At 38.4% G+C, this 19894-nt stretch overlaps 1 protein-coding gene across 1 annotated transcript in view; it reads right to left on the minus strand.

Moving 5' to 3' along the window:
- The window catches only part of CNTNAP4 (contactin associated protein family member 4), a 234159-nt gene that overhangs the window by 142214 nt on the left and 72051 nt on the right, over positions 1-19894 (minus strand). The window contains exon 3 of the mRNA XM_045818618.1: positions 18367-18560. Within this exon, the coding sequence (XP_045674574.1) occupies positions 18367-18560 (194 nt within the window). The remainder of the gene's footprint in view (positions 1-18366; positions 18561-19894) is intronic.

Here is a 19894-nt window from a genome sequence, read left to right on the forward strand (position 1 = left end):
TGTTTTCCTCTATGAACCAGTGTTCAGAATGAGTTAATTCCCAAGCACCTTTCAATGATGGTGATAAGGATCTTTTTATATTATTATGAATTCATAAATGTTTAACTTACTTGGGGCTTTAGTCCACTTCTGATATTATTCTTATCAATGTTCCAGTTGCTGCATTTTGGCCAGTGAAACCCTTTCTGAGTTGCTCCTGAGTCTTTTTGGCAAGACTCTAGTAGCCTACGATAAGATCCTATTTTCCTGGCATACAATAGTCCAGATCTGGACATTTCATGCCCCAGGCTTGGATTCAGCCATTTCCCACAAGGCATCCTAGTTCTTTCCAGAGTAAAGTGGTACTTGGGGCCCATAATCTAGGCACTAGGGGAGATCATTGTTTTAGATTGGTCATAGGCACAACTAGGAAATAGTTCTATTTTCCTTAAGAGAAAATATATCTGATGTTCATACTGATAAATCAGATTCAAATTGATTGCAAGATATTTACTTAACCTCTTCACGTTTTAGATTTCTCTTTTCTCATATACTGAAATTACGTTTTCTAATATCAGAATACATTTTAGAGTCACAATATAATATTTTCAATAAAATATAATTAGTCATTCATTAATAAAATGTGATTATTAAAAGAAGTTTAAGATTTTTTTGTCAATGGGGTCTAAATCAATAAGGACACATAAATTACTGTGTTTTAAAATCTCTTAAAATAATTCCTGTCTGTGTGCTTATGCCTTGGACTCAACAGAAAGGTTTGTTCATTTCATTTGACTTTTGAGTTTTAGAAATAGCTTTCTAATTTTTATTCCATTTTGTTGTACAAGTATTGAATTGTGTGTACCGTTGTGTGTAGCACTGTGTGTACGAGTATTGGATTGTGTGTACTGTGGTATAGTCAAATCTAAAAAACGAGGTGCAGTCAGAAAAGTCTGGCTCCTATCCCTATTCCATCCTCCCCCTTTAAATTATTATAGAAGTAACATCTTTAAAAGTCATCTTGCCTATCCTCCCATTTATTGAAAAATATAAGCAAATATGTAAATATGTATCTATTTCCATTTTTTTTGTTTAAATAAATGCTAGTAGACCCTGTCCATTTTCTTCACCTTGCCTTTGTCAAGGTAATCAAACAAGTGTGAGGGATGTAGGTAAGCCACATCTTAACCTTTTAAAATGGTCTTCACCCTCCAAGGATTATGCAGATACAAGTGATGCTGCTAGGAAGGGAGAGGAAAACAGAGCCCAGGACATCCTACAGTAGGTTTTGGAGCCCTTTCTCACCTCATTGGCCACCTGCATTCTCCTACCACTCGCATAATGCCAGAATCACTGTTATGGATTCTCGTGAGAGAACTGCACATCTCTGAGTCTCTGCTGCTGCTGGGAAAAGGCTTCAAGGGGGGAGGGCCAGGGGAATGGGCCAGGGGTGCTATCGTGTTTGTCTGAAGTTTCAGCTTTGGGGATTCACTCCAAAGTCATGTGAGTAGCCTCTATGTTAATGTGTCTAGGAGCTACTGGGTTTTGGAGAATGTCCTCTTAGAACAAAAGACTCCTTTCATTGAAATGGTTAGATTTTAAAATTCAGACCATCAAATAAAATGCATGTTAGGGAAGACCGTGTGAAAGCATTGAGAACCCACTGAGCAAGTTTTAGGAAAAAGTAACTCTGGGTGAATGATAACAGGCAACAAAGAAAAGAGATTTCAAGGGATGGGGAAGACTTTGGGAAGGCTGCAAGGTGCTTTTACAGAAGAGGATAACAGAAGACCAGATCCGGGGTGGGTGGTAATTACTAACATCATAATTACTATCACAGCGGACATCTAACTTAAAAGAAAGTAACCGAGTTCACGACGGGTCATCATTTTCCCTCAGCATTTTAAAGGTGCACATATTGATGCTTGTGGTGTGAAAGAGGCATCCTGTATATGCATGGCTTCCTGAGCACACACTGACTCCATCCTTAGTAACTGCTACATCATCAGAAACTTTAAATATTTATGGATGGTTCAAGTACATGTTGTTCTGTTCCAGGCATTGTCTAATGGTAAGAATATGACTCTTCAGTTATACAGAAGTAGTGTCTCAAATAAGCAATTGATGAATGTTTTCAGGAAAAAAAAATCCCCTAATCACATTCAGTTTCAAACTCATCTCTTAGTCATCTTATTGTTCCCCTGTGCTTGAGTCTATTCACATAGCTGTGAGCATTTTTAAAACGGAGGAAAAGCAGGAATATTACAAAATACCAAATGCACCTGTCATTTCCCTTTAAAGTGGAGCAACACTGATTTCAAAGTAACCTTGCAATCTGAAGAAAAGCATGAAACTTAGATTCTAATGTTCTTCTCATCAGTGAAACCCAGACCAATTATGCGATACAGAGAGGCCTGGAACTGATCAGTTAAGCAAATCCTAGACCCGTCTACTCATGCAAGAAAGAGTATGATCCTCTCAGCAGTCATAGGTACTTGTCACCACCTAAACCCCACCTGGTTTCCATATTAAACACCACAAAACCTCTAGATATGATAGCTTATTGAAATTAAAATGAATTATAGTGCATGTCTTCTAGTCCTAAATGCGTAGAGTTACTTCAAACATATTTTCCAGAAAAATATAATGAACCTAGAATGTCTTAAGATACTGTGTAGTAAACCTGAGTTTCAGTTAAGAGAATATTTTTTCTCAAAAAATATGCAAAACATTTACTACATAATTCTGATTTCCTACAGCAAGCATTTGCTGTGGAAACTTTGAATGCCACTGAGCTAGACAGACAAATAAACTCACAGTCAAGGGCTTTATGCCCTGAGGTCATCAAGATGTACAGCATTATATAAATGTTAAGCCTATCTTTTTAAATCTGAACTTAAGCATAGAGAAATCCTTCACAAGTCATTAACCCAGGTATAGAACAAGAAGCCAGAATATTACACATCCATGAATCAATTTAGAGAAAAGATAAGGACCATTGTCCTGGTCAGAGCCAGCTAAGATCAGTCAGTAATGATTGAAGCTGATGTGAGCACGTAACTACTAAATCAGAAGTAGAATATAAGAAGTCGCTCAAAAGAAAATGTCACAGCTTGATTAATCTCCAGTTCCATTGAGAGGAAAAACATGATTCATAGATGCATCTCGCATGAATGATAAAACAGCATCTGAGTGATTAGGGTGTGACCTCTGGCTGCAATCTACAAGGTAGAGTGGCAATAATAAGACAAAATCACTAAGAGCGGCACATTTTGAAATTGACTCAGCTGAAACCAGGAAAGGAAAAAGGCAGAAAGTAAAACCATGCCCAACTCCAAAGAAAGTTGTAATGAGAAAATAAAGCTTACAACTTAAATTTTTAATGGGCAATTATAAATAGAATGCAAACTAGTGGAGGAAAACTAACTCTAGAATGTAGTGAGAAGTAAGGTGTTAAGATTTCCTGTTAATTTCATTCTGTCTCAAGATAGGAGAACTGCCCTGGGCTGCCTTCCACAGACGCTTCCGAACACTGCGATCCTCTTGCATTCTTTACTACTATGCCCCACATCTTTCTATGAATTGGAGTGATTTATAAGGACCAGAGACTAGAGCTCAGATTTAGCTCGATCTTCCAACAGCTGAGGAATGGTGCAGAATGAAAGGCACGCACGTGTGCAAAGGTTAATTTTATGTGTCAGCATGATAGGGCTAAGGGAGGCCCAGGTTGCTGGTGAAACAGTATTTCTGGGTGCATCTGCGAGGTTGCTTCCAGAAGAAATTAGCACACCCCATGAAATCCAAATTAGCACTTTGGGACCTAAAGTGAATGAAGCTAGCTCACTTTTCCCAAATGATATATTACCATGGAGTCAGTATTTTTTATGTCTTCTGTCAGTTCCATACAATTTTTCTTTCTTCCTCATGAAAATACTCCAACAAAAGAAAAAAAGAGAGAAAAAACATTTATTCTCCTTGTCTCATGAACGTTAGATGATTAAAGCAGATTCTGCCCCTCTCAGCCTGGGTCCGCCCTCCAGCTACTGGGCATCCTCTCCAGGTCACTGTAGTCTTCTCAGGACCTCTTTGCTTCAATGTCCTTCGCATGACCCATAAAACACCCTGGACTTGACCTTCACACACTTCCCTCTCCCCACCTTGGCCCTTAATCATTTCCTATGATTGTACCATCTCTGAAACTGTAAATGCTTATATTCCACTCTTCGATCCCAGACCACTAGATCTTTCCAGCTCCCTCCCTCCCACCCTCCCACTCTCACACTCTTGTTTGCTTTTCAGCCTCAGTAACTCCTCTCTTCCTTTGATTTCTTCCACCTCAGTGGTCAGTTTTATGTGTCAATTTGGCTAGGTCAAGGTACCCGGACAATTGGTCAAACGTTATCCTAAATGTTTCTGTGAAGGTGCTTTTTCAGATGCGATTGACAATGAAATCAGTAGACTTTTAAATACAGCAGGTTACTCTTCATGACAGGGCTGGACCTCCTCCAGTCACTGAAGACCAGAAAAAAAAGAAAAAAAAGACTGACCTCACCAGAAGAAGAGGAAATTCTGCTAATAGACTGCTCTGGACTCCAGCTGAAACTCTTCCCTGGGTCTCCAGCCTTCCAGCCTACCTTGCAGATGTTGAGTGTGCCAAACCACCAGCTAACTCCTTAAAATAAATCTGTGTGCATCCTGTTGGTTCCATTTCTCTAGAGAACTTTGACTAACACCATCTTCCGTCAGCACCCCTTTGATTTCACTCCCGCACATGGTGCTAACGCTGTGGCACTTCCCTTCCTGTGCTCTCACCAGCCCACACGTGCCCGTATCCTTGTGTCCTCCAGCCACAGTGTCCCTACAGACTGCACCCCTGGGCCAAACCACGAATCTAAGCCCTCTGCTCCTGCACACGGGCAGCTGCCCACAGCTGGAGAAAACCAAACGACCATGCACACAGCTGCCCTGTTCGTGGTCTCCAGCTGAAGATGGCCTCTCAGTGCTAAGTTGGGATTCTTTTCCTGGTGGGCTCCATGCTCACTTCTCTCTTTGTTCTCAGTCAATATGGGACCTTTTGCACATCAAGGGCCCTTTCTACAGACTGAAGTTCAAACCTATCTTTACTTTTCCCCCGCTTTTTTCATGAGAAGATATGCTTCTCTTCAAAATCAAGTGTGATCTGGATCCCCTTGCTCTATTACCTACTGTGGAATCGCCTTCCTGCTCAAACTCTGGACCTCCAAGGGCTGAAGCACTCACGTTATAATCCTGCTCAAGTCTCTCCACTTACAAATCCTTTTTTTGTCTATGTGCCACTCATCCCTGTCTCTTTATCGCCATTCCATTCCCCTCCTCTTCACAGCCAAACTGCTGAGAGAGGTGTTTGCTATTTTTCTCTCCTCTCCTCCCCATTGCGTGTCCTTTCCAAACCCCACTGCATTCAGTCAGCCATTTGCTCTCACCTGCTCCACTTGTTGGCTGAGTTGCTGATAACCTCAGATCTACTGTTAATTTTGCATGAATTTTTTTTTTTGCATTTAACTAGGAAAAGCTTCTTTCTTTCCTTTTTTCCTTCCTTCCTCCCTCACTCTCCTTTTCTCTCTCTCCTTCCCCCTCCTTCTCTTCCTCCTCATTTTCTTTTACATTTGATTTTCACACAAATTCTTTCAAGAATGTGTTATCGCTATGCTATGCCCACTTTGCAGAGAAGACAAACACAACTTGCCTAAAATCACACAATTTGTAAGAGATGGCGACCGCATCTGAAGGCATGCAATCTGATAACAGAGATGAATCCTTAACTGCCACCCACAGGCTCTCATCTCTTCTTCTTTTTGTGTGTATAGCTCTGGTACTTTCAAATGGACTTGATTTGACATTCCAACTATCCAAGTACCTTGGGCCCAGATACGAGAAATAGGGCCACCGGGTCCAGAAAGCCACTGTAAGCATGCATACAGAAATTAGGACAGTGTGCTGATGGCGTTCGCCACTCTTGCCCTGGATTATCAGAAGATGAGCTTCAGTGGAAGAAAAGAGAGGACAGGTGATTCATGGGGACTCTTCCTGGGGAGGAGGTAGGAGACAGCCCTTGCTCTATGGTGTGGTCCACCGTGAAAAGTCACACAGGTCTCCCACACAGCAAATGACTCCAGTGTGAAGCTCTATGCGATGTTCAAAGTGGGATGAGAAGAGGAGTTATTTTCCTGGATATACATCTGTTCTAATCACACAAAATGTAGTTCCTTATTGGTGAAAAATTCTTTTTAAAAATTTTGCTATAATCAAGCATACACTTTATTCAACTCAGACAGATTAAATATTGAAAGGCTAAGAATTTAAAAGTGCAAACTAAGAAAGTGAGAGTCACCCATATGGAAATTCAGTGCTCTGTGTGCATATATCCAAAGGGTTTGATCTGATGAGAAAAAGGAGACCAGCCAGACCAGTTCCTTTCCAACTGAGAGATGTTTCAGTATTCACCTGTCATTTCTGACATGCAGATTTGTAAAGAGATCATAAACAACACGGTGAGCTTAATTAATTCACATGTTTATTCTGATCTAAGGATAGAAAACGCTATTTCCAAAGTGGCATAGTGAAAAAAAAATCTTAACCTTTTGTTATTTCAGGTGTAAAGATGGAACTGCTATTACTATAATAGCTTTGTAGCTCTTGGGACAATTTCCTACAACTTTCCACAAACTTGCTAAAATAAATACAAGTTTTTCCCTTAAACTGATATTCCCCAGGCCACCCCCAATTCATGATAACTCTGACATATTGTAATAAAGCCATTGCTCCCCGAGGATCTCTTTTCACTGCTCCAGCAATTTTTCTCTCCTCTCTCTCATATTGAAAAAGAACCCTATTATTAAGTACTTAAAATGTTCAAGACTCCAAAAGGAGACAACCTTTCAGTATGAGAGATTAATAATAACAATAAGAAATGGAGAATGGAAGACAGGAGTTCAAAGTCGAATAAAAATTTCATTTTCAGAATACAAATCAAATATAATTTCTTTTGAACTGCATCTCTCTGATTTATAGACGCAGCTCTGCAGAATATTTCCTAGTATTTTTGCTCAGTGTTTTCTTTCCCCCTTTCATACTCATAGCTGCTTCTGGACAAATTCCCTCCCATTTGAATCGTTCCTAAGGCACAGCTCTTCTATGTCACCCAAAGGATTATTCTCTGTGAACATTTCTGAAAAGAGTAAGATGCAGATAACAATACGCATATAGACAGAAAATGTCAGACAATGCCAACTTAGAGCCATGAGTCCTAAAGGCAACTGGGAACACAAATTAATAAAGCCACATGATTCAGATCCCAGTTGTTACAACTAGGAGTGTTTCCTTCACAGTTTATATAAAATATCAGGTGCATGCCTCTGTCTCAATACATACAATACAGACCACTGGATTGTAAACCATAACACGTATCACCAGGTTCCTGTATTCTGGATTTGAAGTAAGTAATCATAAAGGAGTTCCCTTTTACTATTATGGTATTATAAATATCTCTTCTAAACCACACTAGCCAAAAAGCATGGTGTTCCAATCTCCTAGGAATTCATAGCCTTAATTAAGAAATGATTACACTTTTTAATGGAGACAGTACATGTACTATGCATTTTAGCCAGTAGCATTTGGGTACATATTTATGTCAAGTATAGAATTTGAACTACAGGAAAACATGTAAGCAGAGTGAAAGAGAATGAAAAATGTATGAATGGGTTTGAAATTCAGTTGGTTAGAGTTGTATATAACAAAACCATGAAAAGTAATCCAGAAACACTTCCTGGAAAGAACACAATTGCAGCTGTTGTTGGAAGTAAGACCCTAGATGTAAGTCGGTGGAAACGGGAAAAGTGGTGGGGTAGGGGGGACTGGAGAATAAGTGCTTGGAAGGCCCTGAGTGGGAAGCGATGCGCTGTTTCGCAAGCCTACCTCAGATAAATGAGGAGCACGACCCAGAAGAAAAGTGTGCAAGTAGAAGGAACCCTGGTGAACGTCCTAAGAGCGATCATTAAGCACCTGAGATTGGAGCTGTGGTACATGACAAAGCCGTCAATTAAACATGTCAGGTTTAGATCTGGACAGAGCCATCAGGGCTGCAAGCCAAGCAAAACATTTCAATAAAACACAGGAAGCGTGCTGGTTTTTGTACACCAAATGCGTGTAACAGCACCAACCCAGAAGCAACAACAGGTGTGTATGAATCCACATATATTCTCTGCTACCTGGCCCTCTGCAGTGAGCCTTGGCACTCATCTGCAGAATGTTTCATGAGGAATAAAGCCATCTTTCCCACATAGAAAGCCAATCTATACTTTGAACTACAGTACATATTTTGATAAACAACAAAAGATTAAATCTATAACTTATTAAAGATAGCATAATTCTACTGCCTTAGAGTAGTCTGTGTGTAAAAAAAAAATGACCCTAAACCAATTATTTTGTTTTCACCATGAATTCATTTCTCTGGGTATATTGAAGTACTGCTTTTTGCTAGCTTTGCATACTCATAAATATTAGCAGAAGGAAAGATAGCTACATACAAAATTTTATAAATGTTGCACTAGTTAACATAAACATGAGTGGGGAAGACTTACTATCTTAAACCTCAGTTTCTTCAGTATCAAAATATTATTGATCGAATTTTTTAATGAGTTGAAGGGGAAGCATGCACTTTTACAACTGAAAGGAAATGAGAGATCCATCACCCAGTGAGTACCTGGATTCTTTCTTCATTCTGTAAGCGCTAAAAAAAAAAGAAGAAGCTCATAGAGGTGACTTGTTCTTAGCAACATACCTTCTTACGCCTGTACTGGTCATTTTCTTATTTCTCTTAGAACCGTGTATCTTTGCATCCCTGCTCTGTTCTGAGACATGGGAAGGTTGAGTGAGGTAGACTGGGCTCCTGGGTTACAAGCTTCCACCAATCTCTCTCTAGAGATTCTCTCTCTAGAATCTCTCTCTCTAGAGACCACTATAGAGAGAGAATGTCTAGAAAGAGATTGGAGGGTGAAAGGGAGGGGCCAGGATGTGTCTCCCTCTTTTGCTCTGCCTCAAGCAGCTTCTTGGAAAGCAGCTGTGTTTTACAAGGCTCCTGCTTCCATAACCCTCTCATGGGCAGCCCCTGCCATGGTTCTAGAACTAACTGAACAATGTCAGCCTCTTGGCTCTGGAAGCACCACCTTCTCATTATCCCTCTAGCTCTTGGAGTTACAGTGTCCTCTTGCTGTTGCTGAGCTCTGAGCTGCCTCTCCCCCTTGCACTGGACTTATTGCCTATAACCAACTTCCTGTGATGACTTCCCACTTTCCGACGCCCACAGTAATTTCTGCTTTTCTGACTGGGCGCTGACTCAGATCTCAGCTTAGTATCGGAACTAAGATGTTTCTCTAGTCTGTCATATTACGACCAAAGATCACCCAACTATTGTACAAATAGAAACATATTTTTAGATTATTGATAAATATTAAAAATAATATATAATGCTTCATATTGATATCTCCCATAGACTTTCTATTATCAACAAATGATACAAGATAATGTCATATAACAAGCAGAAAATGTCCATCACCTGTTTTTCTTAAAAATTCAGTGCTTGGACTAGTTCCTCTCCATGCGCCTCTGTTATCCTGTGTGTCTTTCCCCATTTGAAACCTCATGTAAACCTAATATGTACTCATGCTTTTATTAAATAAACATATATTCCATTGATTGCCCAGCTCTTTCTCTTCACTCCTCATGATGCATTCTTTAGTCTCAAATGACAGCTCACTATAAATTACCTCCAGAAATGGCCAGTATATTTTTACATCATCTATTTTTGATGGCCATACATCATTCCATTGTGTAGAGGTGCAGTACTGTAATTTACTTAAGCAAACGAGCTGCTGGTGAATTGGATCAAGGTCCTTTTGCTGTGACAGGCAATGACTACCCTTGCATCTGTTTCTTTCTCACAGTGCAAGTAAATGCAGGATAAATCCCTGGAGTTGTCTGAGTTGCCTCCTGGTATCTATTACATACTTGGATAGATAGATCTGAAGCACTAACCACCACTGTTCTGGAGTCCCTTCCTTGAACAGTCTGCACCTACGTGTTCTCCCGCCAGCAGTGTGCCAGTGCCTTCCGCCCACGCTCCGTGGCAGTGTTTTCCTGTCTCGAGTCATCTGAGTCCTCCTTCAACGTGCTGGTTTCATAACACTTGATCCTTGAACACACAGTGTAGGGGATACATTTATACTAGACTCTTGGGGATCAAAACCATGCCCCATCTAGCTATGTGGCCTTGGAAAAATAACCTCACCATACAAACTGCTCATCATCATAGTCCCCAACTCACTGGGTTGTGAAGGTGAATTGACTAAATATATAGAAGCGCATGTAGAATAGTGCTTGGCATATAGTATCTAATAAATGTTCACTCTTACTGTTTTAAAATGTTTTTCTTTAAAATTCATTTCTAGCTTTCTTTTGTATTAAACAATAATGTCTATAATACAATAGTTTTAAGGCAGTAGTTGAAATTTTGTAAAGAAAAGCCTTTACATTTAATGCAAATTTATTAAAATTAAAGACATTGTTTTGTTACATACAGCAACTGGGAAAATTATGTGTTAACACTATAGCTCCAACATTCACATTTGCTTTAATCTCTTAGGAAGTGTTACCTAACACTTGTTTTAATTTGCATTTCTTCAATATTGAATGAGGTTGGACACAATTTTACATATTTACATACTTGTTTTCCTTTCTATCAACTGCCTGTATATATTTTGCCTCTTCCTTTGAACAAAATAAACTCAATTTTTATTATTCATTTTTAAAAATGTTTTGTGTATGTAGCAGTAGAATTTTGGCTACGATGGCTACGCCTGACTGAGAAACTTTACTTTTAATTTTCTTTCATTTTAATTAATAAAAGTTTACATTTAAATAATTTTACATAGCTTGTGGCTACTGTATTGAATAGCGTTACTTTAAATACTAAAGAAATTAGGTCTTTCTCATTAGAAGGACAGTTAGTCAACATCTGGTGTATAGATATGTACATCTTTTTTGCCTAGCATAAATCTTGAGCCAAATCCTTCTTGCAATATAAACTCAAGTGATGTGTACTGGATCTAAGATGAATTGGCATCCAGAGGATTGTGTACTGAGCTAAGAATCTGTACTTGATCATCAAGTTTGTTTATGGGACAACCAATGGCTGCCATGCTTTGAGTCACCTGGGACCATATTTTTAAATCCCGAATATTATTCACTAGGCATGGATGCTGCCTGGGCATCAGAACTCAAATGTGCAGTAAAATTTGGAAAACTACAGACATAATCTATAATCAGCGAGTAACCTGGAACTGACAAGATGCAGGTACGGCAGAGAACAGGGCCGGCAAGCATCTTGAAGGCGTCCCCTCATGAGCCAGGTATAAAAGCGGGAAGGCCCCTGCGGCGATGACTTTACTGATCTGTGGTGGTCGTGTCCACTCAGCCTTGTCCGTTGTCACTATGTTCATCCCAGTTTCAGGTGCTGTCATATTTAGAACTTGTTCAGCATAACCCTGCATCTGTCAATGTTGCTGTGCATGCTATGCAGTCTCCTGCCCTTTATCCTTTTTGAAATCTGAGTAAACTTGAAGGTGAATGAATATTCAGTCATAGTCAGCCTGCACACCGGTCTTAATCTAAAACCACTACTGGTAAATCAACGTGGGCACTGCTACCACACACACTGAAAATATTTTTCAATTTATATTCCTTTTAATGTTGTTATGCTAGTTTTTCATGCTACTTTCTCAATATTATCCGATTTTTCATCTTTTCCTCTATGGCATCTGGGTTTGGTTCTCTTGCTTGGAAAGACACGCCCCTTCCAATATTATGTTTATCTAAACACTGTCCTGTGTTTTTTTAAAGATTTTATCTGAGTCTGTGTCAAGTATTTGATTCATCTGAAATCTATTTTGACATAAAAAATACTATTTATTTTTCTACAGGCTATAGCTTACCAAGTTCCATATTGACTAATTTACATTCCCTCACATATTTTCAATGCTGTACCTACCTTAGGCAAATCCTTAAATGTATTTGGACTTAGTAATAGATTTATTTTATTTTGTTCTTTCCACTATGCTTTCATGCATTGATACTGTGTTTCAATTAATACAGATTTATAAGATTTTCCTAGCATATAGATTATCCTTACCACTGTTATTTTTGCTAACTTACCTATTTTTTCATATACACTATTTATATGGGAAATTCAGAATAATTCTACTTTTATGGGTTATTTTAGGTAGAATGAGTAGTTTTATAATATGGTTTCTTATTTCAAAACAGATATGCCCTTGCATTCAATCAAGTTATCTTCTAAGTCCTTAAACAATATTCCAATTATTATTTTCATACATCTTATACATTTTGAGTTTCTTTCTTGATATTTATTCATTCTTAGTTGTATTATAAGTGGAGTATGTATTCCTTTTATATTATCTACCTACTTATTTATATGTAGGAAGATGAACTACTGATTTCAAAAATTCATCTTTGTTATGCATATTATTGAATTATCTTTTTTAAAAATAGGAAGAGTCTCTTAGATTTTTAAGAACTGTATGGTATCAATGCCAAGTATTACCTCCTCATTTCTCGCTTTATATTTGCATATTTTTCAAACCTCTTCTCTGATTGAAATATCTTAGGTAAGTTTGGAAATTAAAATGTAAAATGTAAGAAAGAGAACCTAATGCATTCATTTTCTAGCTCTGCTTGCCTAAGTCATAAAGAATAATAAAGAAACATCGCAGAAGTACAAAATTGCTTCCAAGAAGGAAGGACTCCAAATGCAGCCTGCTGGGACCAGAGAATGAGAAAAGTCAAAAGTAGACATCGGTGACATCACATCACAGAGACGACGAGAAGAATAGAGAGAAGGGGGTGGTGTTGTTGTCACTGAACTGTCGTGTAGTAGAATGTGAGCTGTAAAGTGTTTTTAGAACATGTTGTTCTCTGGCTGATGATTGGAGAATGATGTTGAATGTGAGCGTGCAATGTGAAGAGGGCACCAAATCAAACCTCTGGCCAACTCTGCTCACCCTCTCCAAATAATTTGCAGTGTGCCTGCTTAGAGACAAATCAATTTGAAGAATGTAGAGCAACATTACCATTTATCTTATATTACTGTAATGTGTACCTGTAGTTCATAGGCAATCACATATTTTTGTATATTACATATCAATATAAAGTTCCAATATATGTGTTCAAAGAAGTTTAAGAGAAGGGACAGGTATAAATTGTTACAGATAGGCACTCGTGCAGTAAAGTAAAATAAACCACACTACTTGACGCCTAGCTAAGGCGCCGAGTTAACTAACTGTTCTGATTCGTGACTGATGCTACATTACAAACCTAAATGCAACTATTACTAGCTGACTGATTTTCATTTTCAAGAGGATAGAGAACTCATAGTTAAATAGATATATAAACAGGAGAGTCCCTGAGGATGTAAGCTAATAATGTACACTTTGAATAAAAAATGTCTTTTTGGCATTAGAGTAGAGGTACAATTGAAAGGCAGAAGGAGCTTAAGGCACTCTCTAGGCGTTTGTCCAAGTACTGAGGCAAGGACCGCGATGTATTAATAAGGTTGATGATTTGACATGTTGACGTACATGGCCTTAGTACCCTTGAACTTTACCTCACTATAGATCATTTTTGTAGTCTCAGGTCACTCAGAAGAGGGCTCAGCATAGGAAAGGGGCTGGGAAAGATGCGACCCAGTCAGTGGGAGTCCACCGAGCTCACAGCGCACCTCTCCCTTGTGTTTCTGCCTCCTCTGGTTTCCTATGAAAATCCCCCACTCGCTTACTTATTGGACAGGAGAAAAATATGTTAAAATCTTTGCAGGTGGTGGTCCTGCCCTGCCTGGCTTACAGAGTCGGCAACTCAATCATTCACAGTGATAAGGATGGCATAAATATTGTGTGACGGGTGATACTTCCATCCAATTGACTATGCCACAGGACTTCGTGTCCTTCACCAGCCAAACCCAGAACTATGACATTAGACGCTTCTAATTAAAGAAAAATTGTACTAACTTTAGAAATATGCTACAGGGTTTTTTTGTTTGAAAAATCAGGTATAATTGAATTCAATATAAAAAAGGAAACTATTCTTGTGCATAACAATCATATTTCCTTAAATAACTTGTAAAGTTGGTAGCATCCCATTCCTTGCCCTCACAGTCTGCAGTGTAAAAGAATCTTGGGCCCATATCAGAGAGAATTTGCATAATTTAGCTACAAAGTGTAAAGTTTCTGTGCATGTTGATCTACTTAAAATAATTTCTAAGATGTAGTGTCATGAAATTTCAGCAATTGTTCTTAAATGAGTGAAAACTATACCTCACATTAACTTTTTCGATCATTTACGATAAACTGACTTTAAAAAGTCTTTTGATCATAAATGCTGAGGGAGTTTATTTTGTCTTCAATTTGAGAGCAAGACTTTATTTTTTTATTGATACATTCTTATTTTCTTTCTTTTTCTAATTTAATTTTATTTTTTATTGTTGTTCAGTTACAGTTGCCCCACCTTTTCCCCATACTCTTCCCTACCCCACAGTCAACCCCCCCACTGTCCATGCCCAGGAATCCTCTATTCCTGTTCCTTGTCTTGCCCCCCACCCCCGCTTAACTCCTCCCTCCTCTCTTCTGGTCACTGTCAGTTTGTTCTTTATTTCCAAGTCTCTGGTTCTATTTTGCTCATTTGTTTGTTTTGTTGATTAAGTTTCACTTACAGGTGAGATCATATGGATTTGTCTTTCACCACTTGGCTTATTTCACTTAGCATGATGGAGAGCAACACTTTAGTGGCTTGCATCTTCTAATCTGGGAGGAAGTACTTATGCCATCTAGTAGAGTACTTGGCATAAATTACATTGATGAGCACTGGACTATAAATTTTATTCTAAATGTTTTAATGTATTATTTTTAAAAATCATAAATTTGTGAAGTTAACAAGTCTATTAAATATGTACATGACCTGTATGATAATAAAGTATTTTACCCTACTTTTTAAAGATTACTTGTAAGAAGCATCAGGGCTTTATTAATCCTTTCAGGTACATGGAAGTCTGTTTCCTCTAGCGCTTGAAGTGGGATCAAACGAGGGGAGAATGAGGCATCCTCATTGCAGCACTTCAGTCCATGTTGATGGGTTTCACTTTATTTGTTTCTAAATTTATAACAATTGTCTTTTCTTCTCTTTCCATCACACACTTGGCATAATGCCTGTGTTTTCCTAACTCTCTTTCACAGACTTATTTGCATCATCTGGGACAGACTATGAAGCTCTTAAAGAAAATTGTCATGTTTTGTTTAATTTGTACAGATCCCATAACATGTAGAAAAATGGGCAAAAAAATGCCAGAAGAAGAAAAATAAGTTAGGAAATACATATTTGTAAAATGCAACCAAAGGCTACATTCCTCACTATGTACATCAATTAAAAATTGTTCTTCAATGGGAAAAAAGTCCAAACTGAAGTGATCTGTGCCATTCCAGGTAAAAGCATCACCAGGTTTCGGCCGTCCTGCTTTGGTGAACTGCAGACGCACACGAAGAGCAGGCTCCCCTCAGAGGGGGCCTGAGTGACTGCAGTGGGACAGCACTCTGCTGCCTGCCGGGGACCAGAGCGTGATGACATGTGCATGCATATCCAACACCGAGGTCTGAGTGTTTGGGGTTGTTTTATCTACACTATAACCTTACCTATTTATCTGTGGTCATTGTACCTGATGCACCAAGTCTTCATTTTGATCTTGACATTCAAAGTTATCCATAAGCTTTCTTTTTTGTTTCTAATTTCTATTTTTTAGTATATTTTATTGATCATGCTATTACAGCTGTCCCGTTTTACTTCTCCCCTTTAGCCACCTCCGCCCTGTGCCACCCCACCCTGAACGTGCCCGATCTCGCCCATAAGCTTTCTTTCCCATATCCAAAAGTATTGTCCAGACCTCATACTTAACAGTCCATAATGAACAGTAGTCTCACAGTTTAATGCACAGGAAACTGGGTATCTCCAACACCCATGCTTTGCTCACACATTTCTAGCTTCATGAAATACCTTCCTTAATCCTTCCATAATCTTAGTCATAACGCTTCTTTCAATACTGATGTAAGTAAGCCCTGCTCTTTTGACAAGTTCATTCTACAGTGATCTCCATATTCTGTCAATTTCCAAATCTCCAGGAATCTACACCTCATATTTGCATGCTTCTCTGAATCATTCTTTGATTTGTTCTGATGTGCTTTATCTTTTCTGATGTTAACATGAGCTCTTTTCATACCTCCCACAATTTTGCACAAAGTTAAGCACACTTTAGGAAATCAATGTATTCAAATATGCTCATTCATTCGTTTTTTTTTTCACTAATTCACTCACATGCCACACTGGATGTTGAAGACTGGAAATGCAAAGATGAGAAAGATAAACCCTCTCTCATAAAAAAAAAGCTCATCATTTATAAGGAAGAGAGAAATGTACCATCTTAACTTTGAGTATATTTAACTGTACAACACAGATGTGCTTCTGCTATCATAAAAGTATCCTATAAGAAAGTGCATTTCATTTATTCACTTATTCATTCATTCACTCACTCATTCTTTTATTCATTCATTCAACAAACATTTAGTATTTGCCTGCAACATGCCAGGTACAACTTACACACAAGAGGTAAAGACAGTAAATACACCAATAAATTATAGCACAATCTAAAAAGCAGTATTACCTTGACAGGTAATTGTGACAGATGCCATCTGTCTTTGCGTCGATTGGGCTGGATTAGTGAAGGGTATTATTCATGCCACTACTTCATCCCGGGCCCCTCACCTTTAATAAGAGTAATCAAAAACAGCTTGGCTGTCCCTAAGCTTGAGAAATGGGAAAACAATTTTCCCGGTTGCTCTATCATCTTTAAAAATGTCAAAACATACATTTTACTTAACACAGCTCAATATTAGCAGGAATTAGCCACCCCTTATCTAGTTTAAAATCCAATGCTCAATTTAGAGAAAGAGTAAAAGACTATCCAAACTCCTAGTTAAAAATAAATACCTCATTAAACTTTCATTGTTATTGGTTCATAATTACTGTTTATTTTATCTCTAGTTTGAATGGTTTTCATGGAATTCATTCAACCATAATATCCAGTTATTCTTGCTCTTACACACCACTTCAACCTGCTTTGGGGTTTTAAGGGAGCTTTTCTTAAAAATGCTAATAGGCAACTTCTTCCAGCCCAACTGTTGTTCTCTCTAGAGAAAGAACAGGGCTACTTCTCAATTCCATTTACATCAATAAGATGCAATGATGGCCACCTAGTGCTTCAGAAACACAAAGGTGAGTAAATCATAGTCTATTTGTTCAGTGAGTTTATAATGTATAAAGAAGTTCTATGAAGTTTCAAAAGATAGGCAGTTGACTGATCAAAGAAAATTATCATTATGTGCCCAAAAAGGCTTCCAAATTATCTGTGCACTAAGAATGATGCTTCATTAAGTTACTCATTTTCTCTGGTTCTGGCAGCTCAGCCAGAGGGGGAAAATAGTTCTTTGATTGCTGTATGTTGTTTCTGGCCCATGTAGGATCCAAATCAATACTTTCCTATGCTAACAAAGAAGTCCTTTCTTCACCACCAAGCAAACTTCCTCTAGCTTCCTTTTTCCACCAGGCATTTACAGTCAGTTACAAATACCTCCCACTTTATTAGACTGCTTCCCTGCCCACCTCTCTCCTAAAGAGGAGAAACTGTACCCCTATCCATAAAGCACAGCTTTTTACCCACTTACACACTTAAAAATACTACAGAATGGTCTCTATATAAATGCTATATAGGTATATATAATATATAAATACTCCAAATATTATATATAAAAACCTCCCCATACTAGAGTTGGGGGAGGGGTGATTTAATTCAGAAATCTCAGAGTCATCAGAGGAAACACAAGGAATAAACTCTTTTGACCATCCTTTTAAAAAATGCAACATTTCTACATTATTGAACAAAACTTAACATTTTTATACCTGTTATGTCTACTTATTAGACTTCCACACTATTTAGTAGACTAATAGGATTTTTTTCCATTTCTGAGGACTCTGTGAAATAAACTTACCTTTAGTAGTTTCATAAATTATATCATGAAATGTATTAGAAAATAAATATTAACGTATTTCCTATTGAAAAATATTTTCTAAGTAATTCTAAAGATTCTGTTTTGTGGCTTACGTTAAGGGGTCATCGACAACATGCAGGGGTGACCATACTCCCTTCCCTGAGAGACTACGCATTCTGTTAAAGACACATACCCAGATGCTGTCCTCTTGCCGGTACTGCTTCCAGTTCCTGCCACTGTCACTGAACATCAGGAGGTAGCTGGTCACCCAGTTGGAGCTCCCGTATCCCCCTTGGGTGGCCACGGCAGTGATCTCCATTCTCTCTCCCAGGTCGATCTGCAGCCACTGGTACTTATTTGACACAAGTGGAGACCAGCCACCAGCTCCTTTAGTGAAAATAGAAACAGAAAAATATTGGTAAAAAAATTAGTTAAAAATCTGTGGTAGTAGAAAAGAAATGCCAGCAAGCCTTTATTCCTCTATGGAACTTAAGAAGTCATATTTCCAAAATATAAAATTTCTCATAATTGTAGGGGGAAAAATAAGAATTTAGTATTAATCAATGGAGTCTATGTTAATTATATTCATTTCCAGGTGTTAGAACCTCCTGACACTGGGCAGAACTAAGTGCTTAATTCAACAGGTGGACATTTGTGTCAACACTTGGAAATAGCATATTTACTGCCCACATGCGTTATTGGATAATGATTTGGCCTTCAATCTCTGTGCTCAGATCTTTCACTCTATGGTGGAACCAGAGAACAACATCTGCTCATGTAGACTTCTTAGAGTAGGAAGCACACACCATTAAGCCTTAAAATACAAAGATGATCAAGGAATTGTCCCTACCCTACCCTCACTGTGTTTATAGTCAGTCCTACAGGAGGAACTGACATTGAAAAGCATGTTTGAAACACAACATGAAAAACATTACTGGCGGGGCATGTGCAGGAACAACAGCAGCACAGTAAGTGGTGGAGAGTTCTTCCCTTTGGAATCTGGCTTGCAACAGTGTGTGAGAGACCACTAAATTTTCAGAAATTTTGCAAGCCCATTGTTAAACATAGCAATCTTTGCAACTGGCTATGGTGAGAGTATTTAAACCATACAACTGGCAATTTCAATTAGCACCTGCCCCTGCCTCAGCCAGGTTACCAAGGTACCACTGGTTCTGTCCTATCCGGGAAGAGACAGGATGGTGGTGGGAGGGTTGGGGAGGAGGGTATCATGGAAAAGATCACAGAGGAAGTTGTGCTTCAGCACTCAGAAGTGTGAAATGTAAGTTTGTTGTATATTCAAGGAAGAATGGGTAGAGCAGAATTTATTGTTTCGTTTTATCCAGTGCACACCAGAAAATTATAAATGTGACCTCTGTGTGTCTTAAGATGTTTCAATCGTCCAATTTAAGTAATGCTACTTTATTTGAGGAATTTACTTATCTTGAGTAATACTGACATTGCTGGTCAGTATATAATCATTGTCAATGTCATGAGATAGGGTTTGACACCTTTTTGAATCTATAATTATTTAATATTCAATATTATAAAAAAGCAACATCCATCACACAACACCCCAATAAGCATATTAATAAATGTTGACTTCCCCCATTCTTTGCCCATCCACCTTAAGGCTTTGATAAGGTTTGACATTTTAGATAGAGATTACCATTAATTTAAATACAGCTTTTATTCAATCATTATTCTTGACATCCGTCCCATTT

This window comes from Phyllostomus hastatus, unplaced genomic scaffold (assembly GCF_019186645.2).
Source record: "Phyllostomus hastatus isolate PE091 unplaced genomic scaffold, TTU_PhHast_1.1 phas_scaffold_345, whole genome shotgun sequence".
Classification (NCBI taxonomy): domain Eukaryota; kingdom Metazoa; phylum Chordata; class Mammalia; order Chiroptera; family Phyllostomidae; genus Phyllostomus; species Phyllostomus hastatus.